The 8,357-nt window shown below is 42.8% G+C and overlaps 1 protein-coding gene across 6 annotated transcripts in view; it reads left to right on the top strand.

Annotated features, from left to right (window-relative positions):
• LOC111871335 (putative inactive carboxylesterase 4) overlaps nt 1–4,562 on the top strand; it is a 28,944-nt gene extending 24,382 nt beyond the window's left edge. For 2 of the 6 annotated variants that reach the window (XM_033754211.1, XM_033754210.1), the window contains 3 exons: nt 1,780–1,924; nt 3,106–3,229; nt 4,208–4,562. In XM_033754211.1, coding sequence (XP_033610102.1) covers nt 1,780–1,924; nt 3,106–3,229; nt 4,208–4,454 — 516 coding nt within the window. In that variant the 3' untranslated portion in view covers nt 4,455–4,562. The remainder of the gene's footprint in view (nt 1–1,779; nt 1,925–3,105; nt 3,230–4,207) is intronic. The other 4 variants (XM_023864363.2, XM_033754213.1, XM_033754214.1 and 1 more) reach the window with 4 other exon arrangements.
• The last annotated feature ends 3,795 nt before the right edge of the window (nt 4,563–8,357 follow it).

Below are 8,357 nucleotides of genomic sequence, written 5' to 3'. Positions count from 1 at the left end.
CGAGACCACTGGGAAGACCAAGGCGTGGGTGGGTGGACAATATTAAAATGATTCTTAGAGAGATAGGATGGGATGGATTGGATTGATCTGGCTCAGGATAGGGACCACTGGAGGGCTGTTGTGAACACCGTAATGAACCTTCGGGTTCCATAAAATGCTGGGAAATTCTTGAGTAGCTGCAGAATGTGCGGCTCCTCAAGAAGGGCTCAGCTCCATGAGTAAGTAAGTATTATTATAGTTGTACAGCCCTTTTGTTAGGCCTTTGCCGCTTTTTCAGTCTCTTGATCCTATACACAGTCGGTACGGCTCCTTGGACGCGGGATCAGCCCGTCTCAAGACCTCTACCTGCACACATTAGACATATATGCCTTGAGTGGGATTCGAACCCACGATCCCAGCTTCCGAGCGAGCGAAGACAGTTCATGCCTTAGACGGCTCGGCTACTGTGACCGGCAGTGTATAAGAATAATATATAAGAATTCAGTCCGTACCTCACAGGAAACAGATCCGAACCCACGGTCCCGGCTTCCGAGCGAGCGAAGACAGTTCATGTCCTAGACAGCACGGCCACTGTGACCGGCAGTGTATAAGAATAATATATAAGAATTCAGTCCGTACCTCACAGGAAACAGATCCGAACCCACGGTCCCGGCTTCCGAGCGAGCGAAGGCAGTTCATGTCCTAGACAGCACGGCCACTGTGACCGGCAGTGGATGGGTTCACTAATGAAGATAAGGTCATTAAGGTGTGTATGGGTTATAAAGGATCTTAATTACAATGCATCAAACTAATTCCCCTCCACAGTATAGCTGCAACCACTGCCCTGTCACTTTGCCGTACTTCTCATGCGAAACCTAGAGGCCAAGTCAAATACAAGGCCTGTGAATTTTTACCGTTAGATTCGTGACTAACAACTTGTTTAATTTGGCACAATGTTGTCTTGCAGTTGACTTGGTAAGCCCTCGTTTGGTCATTATGGGTTACAAGGACCGGAGATTTCCAATTTGGAATTCTCTTATGATTTTATCAGCCTTGTTTTAGGCTTTTGTTAGGACTCCTTGAACGAGGGATTAGCCCATTGCAAGAACTCAACCTTCACGCGAAAACACAAGCACAGAGACAGGATTTTAGAAGTATACAGTGTACACTGTACAAGCGCGTACAAGACAACGAGTTATAGGTTCAGTAACTGAAGGCAGAGTACACTCTTCCCTTGCAGTGAGCAGTGTCGGAACAAAGGAGAGTTTGGGTCTGTGTATCCTCCGAAGGTTACTAGGTAACAACTCGGTAAAGACGTTCTCACGGCAACGAAGAATTGTTGAGGCCTCGTTTTTTATGCGGTCCGTGTCGTATCAAAGGAGAGTGTGGGTCTGTATGCATATTCCCCGAAAGTTGCTAGGTAACAACCCGGTAAAGACGTTCCCACGGCAACGAAGAATTGTTGGAGGCGTTATTTTCTATGCGGTCCGTGTCGTATCAAAGGAGAGTGTAGGTCTGTGTATCACCCCTAAATTTGTTAGGTAACAATTCGTTAAAGACGTTCGCGCTTAAACTAATTTTTGGGGGCGTCGTTTTCTATGCGGTCCATGTCTTAACAAAGAAACGTAGGCTGTTATTTCTTGTTATGTGTGCGAGGAATGACGTTTAGGTTTGTTCTGGTGCTGCGTTCATGTTCCCTACATCTGAAACTCTATAAATATGTATGTAATAGTTCTTCCATCTACCGTAATGCACCTCTGCAGACCTCTTTCCGAATAAATCTAATTTTGTGTTCTTTAGGGGTTCTCGGACCGACACTTCATACATCCGGTGAAGAAATCCGTGGATCTGCATCTTTCGGTGGGACATGAAAAAATATTCTGGTATAACTTAGCGTATAGAGGGTTTTATTCAACGACTTACCTGACGTCACTCCGAAACTACGGTAAGTACAGTGCCTTCTTTGCACTGGGAAATTTCGCCTCAGGATAGTTTAACTTCTACATGATTTGAGATTCTCGTATGAAGAATATGACGCAGTGTAGTCCGGCGAAAGTCATCCGACGTTTCGGAAGAATATGTCACCTCCATCTTCAGCGTTGAAGAGGGAGGTAGGGTAGGGAGGTAGGGAAGATGTCAGCATAAAGCAGGCTACATATTACACGCCGTTATATCCCGGAAGAAGAAAATTTTAAATATATTTCCACACTTCCCACTTATCTTCCGACTTCCTCTTATTTCCACGTCCCTTCATTTCATTTTTAATAATATTCTCTTCCTCCATTATCTTTTCTATCTCTCCCGTCCCTTCTTCAGAGGCCTCATCAGCACAATTTTACACTCCGTTCGCGGATTCCGAGAAACAAACCGAGATTCACGTGAGACTTGCGCTTATGAAGTGTGACGTCATGTAGTTTCATAGATAGGTATGAACGTTTCGGAGGAAATGGCTTGTTCTCTCTTCAGGGTAGAATATGAAGAACAAAACCCCATGCTAATCCGAAACTTATGATAACTATCTACAAATCTGCACGGCATTACATCCCAGGAGATCGTTTCCAGAGTGTATTTTTCTCGCGTCATTCCTGTAGCATACATATTTAGAGACTATTTTTAGTTGCTATATTCACAGGCTTCATTAAATCGCGTTCTGTATCACTGTGTTTTAAATCCTGAATGCCAGTTAACCTGCTGTAAGAAGCAGAGCACGGTGATTCCCCTGGTTGGCAGTTAATAGGAAGCAATGATAATTATCACAACTATTATCACAATTATAATCATGTGTTTGCAGCACGGTAATTCCGCTGGTTGGCAGGTAATAGGAAGCCACGATAAACATGTGTTTGCAGCACGGTGATTCCCCTGGTTGGTAGGTAATAGGAAGCCACGATAATCATGTGTTTGCAGCACGGCGATTTCCCTGGTTGGCAGTTAATAGGAAGGCACTATAAACACGTGTTTGCAGCAAGGTGATTCCCCTGATTGGAATTTAATAGGAACCTATGATAATCATGTGTTTGCATCCACTTAATAAAATTCGTGAGCCACTTTTCGTTTGACACTGTCTCAACAACTGACCTTAGTCGAATGGTACCGAGTTGTATTTGTTTTCTTTCCCTGACGCAGGAGTGGGTCACGTTGATGAAAGGAGGTACATTTTTCCGATGTCCTTCTTCTGGCCATATTCAGAAAATGACAAGGAGGTCAGCGAACTTATCCTCAACCTGTGGACAAACTTCGCAAAATTCGAGTGAGTACCACAGTTTAATCCTACAAGTGCCAAATATCGAAATGTCGACCTTTTTACAAAAATTGATATATCTGACAGAATATGCCATCTGTTGGCCTTTTATGTGAACTACATAGAGATGAAATATTTCTCTGCATATTTTCTCACAAAAAAAGAGCATATCTGACAACCTAAAATGGCGGCTCGGAATATCAGAAATTAGAGCAGATCCTTCTAGATTTAATGTTGCGGAAGTGCTTCTAACCTAACTCTGACCTAACCTATCCTAATCCTAACCTCTAGCTTCACTTTGTTCACTCTTCTGTCACAAACGAGGCTATAAACCAGTCCTTGTGGTGCAATATTAGGTATATATCTCGTTTTGGTTTAGTTTCATTATAATATTCAGGTAAAGGTAAAGCTGTTTCTCTGTTTAATTAATTAACCACAACTTAATGAACACTTAGCGGGAGATTGGAGTTATTGCTCCACCATTCCTGACCTCTGCACTATATGGAGGTGAGTGGTCAGCTTCACGCCCCTATGTCTTTACCCTCAGAGAAAGATTCCCCGGTTCCTATTGTACAGGAGGATTATAGGATTTTAGGATTTAGATTTCTCCCAGCGGTGACTGTGGAGATTTCTATCTTCTGGGATATATCGCTGTGTAGCGTGTTGAAAGACAACTGACGTTTCGGGAGAACGTGTCGCCTCCATCTTGAAGGTCAAAACAGCATGAAAGCTGCCGGCGTGTAAGGCTGACAACCTCACCGCCATCTGCTAGCCGATTATCTAGAAAATGTCGGAGCCTCACCATCCTATGGGGGTCTCCATGGCCTGTTATAGGGATAACTTTACTTTTTTTCTGCGTTCAGTCTCCATATTCAGGATAAGAGAGAAGAATGAGACAGTATTTTCCTCCGAAGCTTCGATACTTAACTACATAACACGGCATGATATCCCAGAAGACAGAAATGTTTATATTTTCCCATGTTTCAGAAACCCGACACCCGCGAACAAACCCCCTGACAGCAGCCGTCTCCTAGACAAAATCACCTGGTTCACAGCCAGGGACGTCGGCCCAGAGAACATGCACACCCGGTACTTCAACATCGGGCAAGTTATCCTGGGATCTCCCACCGAATTCCTGAACGAAAACCTGGGACCCGTCAAGATCAATATGGCTGAGGATCTGGACAAGGAACGCATGGATTTCTGGGACTCTTTGCCATTAAATGAGAACTGAAATTTGGAGATTAATTCATGGATATGTTTTTGTATCACTTTACTCGTATGTGATTTCCGAGATTAGACAATAAAACAAACCGCGAATAACAGGTTTTTCTCTTCTCCACATCGTCCAGACCAGACCTTGGGCCCACCCAGCCTTCTACCGGGGGGCAGCGAGGCTGGAGCGTGAAGCTAACCACTCTCCTCCATCTAATTCCGAGATCCAATTATCCAATGTAAACCCCGTGTCTAGTCAATAAGACACGATTAAAAGCAGTGACTTTCTGAATAAGGGCACAATAAAAACGAAATTTCAAACCTTGGGATATTTTGTCTAATGCTTTTCCTTTACCACCTTTGTGATCTAGTGGTCAGAGTTCCTGGCTACAGATCCAGAGGTCCAGCTTCGATTCCCGGCGCTACCAGATTTTTTTCTGAGAAGTAGTGGGTCTGGAACGGGGTCCACTCAGCCTCGTGATGATATTTGAGGAGCTATTTAAACGAAATAGCGGCTCCGGTCTATAAAACTGAAATTAACTGCCGTGGGGATCCGTTGTGCTGACCACGCGACACCCTCTATCCGCAAAAGTTGGCACTAAATTCATCGACAAGCGGCGGTCGCTCGGTCGGTATAGTTCGCTTGCGGACTATAGTCCACGGAGTTTTTATTTTATGTCTTTTTAATGCTCTTCCTTTATTACCCCATCTTAAAACGTTATATTGTTAATGATCCTGTGAAATGTATGGTAAGCTGCAAAATAGACTGTGGTAATTTGAAGAGATAAAGGAAATAAAAATAGTATTGAAGTTCTCATATCGGTGACTGTGAAGATTACTGTTTGCTGGGGTATGAAGCCGTATAGTATGATAGAAATGTACCAGAGCTTCGGAAGACAGAACTCCTGCCATTTTCAAGGTATCAAAGAATAAGCCGAGTATGAAAGCTTTATGCAATAAACTTGTTGTTCGTGAGGTGTGATCCGCTTTCTAGTTGCTTTCTCGGCGTCTTACCTCTCAACACATACAAAACGACGTCAGTACCAGCATCCAAACATCATAAACATCAACCAAATTAAATAACGTCACATTCGAAACTGAAATAAGCTTCATATATTCAGGCTATTTGTGAATAAATTCATGAGGAAGATATTTCGACCTCTTGTGAATTGGAGGAAGTCACAGAATTGAATGTTTAATACAATCATTCTCCCCTTTAATCGAGGTAAATTTTTTCCCACGAAAAAGGCGTCCATTAGCTATTAAAGAAACAAGTACTTTTTTTCCATTTTATGACCCAATAATTTTATTAATTATATTTTGAAACTTGGTAAACACTGACAAGACTTACCAGAATGGCTGGCCGGCGTAACAGTTTGTTAACTTAACCAGTGCACATGCGCATTAGCTATCGTCGACTGACTGGGAACGTCAACCTTGGGTGTATTTGTGTAATAGCGATAATGTCGATGTCTCGAATAATCGATTAGTGATACACATACTTGTTCATATGTACAACCTCGAATTGTATGTTGATTTGTGAATGAAATGCCGGGGATAATGTAGAAGGAAGTAGTTACTTACTGTAAGGTATTCCCACAGGATTTGCAGAGCTGAAAACTACCTAATTGAACTGTGGCAGGATCTCTCCGCAACGTCAACATGTATCAAAATGGCCGTCTTCCACAAGTCCGGCTGAGTGAAGCACGCGCAAAGTCGTTCCTATTCGTAACTCTTTCACGGAACAGTAGATTAACAGGGGATTTCCCATTGTCTCTTATCTCTCTTGCAATTTAGGGCAAAGATTGTTATGTCTAGCACCAATATTTATGTGTATGGTGACTGCACGTGTGTATATTAACAACATATAATTAGGTAATTTATGCATAGCATAACAATTCTGACACATTTTCTTCTTAAATTTCCCGAAAACCACAGGACTGAAGAAAACGTTGATCGGGTACAAAACGTGCGTTTCATTTTTCTGTGTAACTTGTGGTCCAGGACCGCGCCATAGCTCTAGCGGTTAATCGCTGGCTTCCCACAGCGGCGGCCCGGGTTCGATCCCAGGTCTGGTCAAGTGGGATTTGTGGTGGACAAAGTGGCGCTGGAAAAGTTTTTCTCCGAGTACTTCGGTTTCCCCTGCCAATCTTCATTCCACCAATTGCTCCACAATCACCCTCACCTAGCATCTGGGACTGGTACAATAGGCCAGAAGTGGCCGCAGTACATCGGACTTAGTCCCACCCCACTAGCAATAAAAAAAATCTTGTGGTCCAACTCGAAATATATTTCACTTCGATAAACATGAAGAAGTTACACTATGTCTACGAACAGAAACGCAAGTAAAGCACCAAGTGTTCGATTCTAACAGAAGTGAATGACCTGATAGGTCATAATAGAAATACTAGACAGAGGCGGGATAGCTCAATATATATAGTGACGGACTAAGGGTGGACGATCGGTGTTCGATTATCAGCAGAGGGAAATTTTTTCTCTTCTCCACAGCGTTCAGACCGACACTGGGGCCCACCCAGCCTCCTATCCAATTGGTAGTGGGGGGGGTGTTTCCCCGGAATTTAGGCGACCGGGTCGTGAAGCTGACCACTCATTTCCACCTATTGCCGTGATCACGAATGGTGGAGCTATACCTCCACTCCCCCTTATGTTTAATTAATTAAGCACAGAAACAAACTTTTTTTTCCTTGGCACTACAGCCCCAGTGGGCCTAGGCCTACCTCCATGAACTTCTCCGTTCACTTCGGTTTTTCTAGATCTTACACGGGAAACAAACTTTCCCTTTTTTGTCGCAATGGTTCCACTTTGGAGTGTGGGTCCAGAGGCCGGCTGTTATGACTTAGCGCCATTGACGTAAATATTACCATCCAGCAAGGCATTACCGGTTCCTACCATGTACCTTCCAGTTCATGATTGTCATTCTCCATTCCAACCAATGCAATATTTATGCAAATGGAGGAAAAGAAATTGTTCCTATGCTGAACATAACGCCATTGGTACCTTCAGACAAACTTCCAGACATGTGTAACGTTTGTACTGAGATTAGTGAGTAGCTTCACACTCCTACAGCTTTACTATAAGGGAACGACTACTGATACACGTTTGACAGGTGATTTGGGTTAACCCTGAGCTGACCTAAACACGATTTGAAGAGAAAAATACCTACAGCTATCGTGAAACAATTTCCGGGTTTCCCGGATGTAACCACTTACTTTACCAACACAGAATTATGCAATGTAGTTTCTTGGGGTGGGGGTGAGACTGAGACCACTTGGTACATCGGCCACTGATTGTCGTTGTTTACTCCTCACACAGTACGGACAATTTCTTTCGTATGATGAGTCACCTCTACTCTATTAATTAACTTACAAGGTCGTGAGCCCCGAATACCATCTTAAATTTTTATTTTGTCCACGTAACGTATAAAGTAAACATACGACTGATCAGATGTTACAAAACATAAATTTTAATCTTGTTTTATATTATAACCTTCAGTTTTATATACAAATTACCGCTGTATTTTTACACAAAAGAATTAACTATTTTGTCATTGTATCTAATTTTACTACAGTTCAATAGTATATGTTTGTTGATTTGTATTCACCTGATGATGGCCGTTAACGGCCGAAACATTTAGTGAGGCATAGCTGGGTATTGACCTTGATACTCCTTAGTTGTTGTGTTGTGACGGAAAAATAAAGTCGTATATTGTAACAAAACAGGATGCATAAAATGAAGATAAAAATTGTCCTATTGTACCAGCACCGGATGTTAGATAAGATAAACGTGGAGAAATCTGTGGAATGAGAATTGGTAGGGGAAACCGAAGTACTTTGAGGAGACATGCACCAGTGCCACTTTGTACACGACAAATAACACGTGACTTGACCTGGGATCGAACCCG

Source organism: Cryptotermes secundus, unplaced genomic scaffold, assembly GCF_002891405.2.
Source record: "Cryptotermes secundus unplaced genomic scaffold, Csec_1.0 scaffold2568, whole genome shotgun sequence".
In the NCBI taxonomy this organism is placed as follows: Eukaryota; Metazoa; Arthropoda; class Insecta; order Blattodea; family Kalotermitidae; genus Cryptotermes; species Cryptotermes secundus.
The sequence above is the reverse complement of the archived record's forward strand: the minus strand, read 5'-3'. Positions and strand labels throughout refer to the sequence as shown.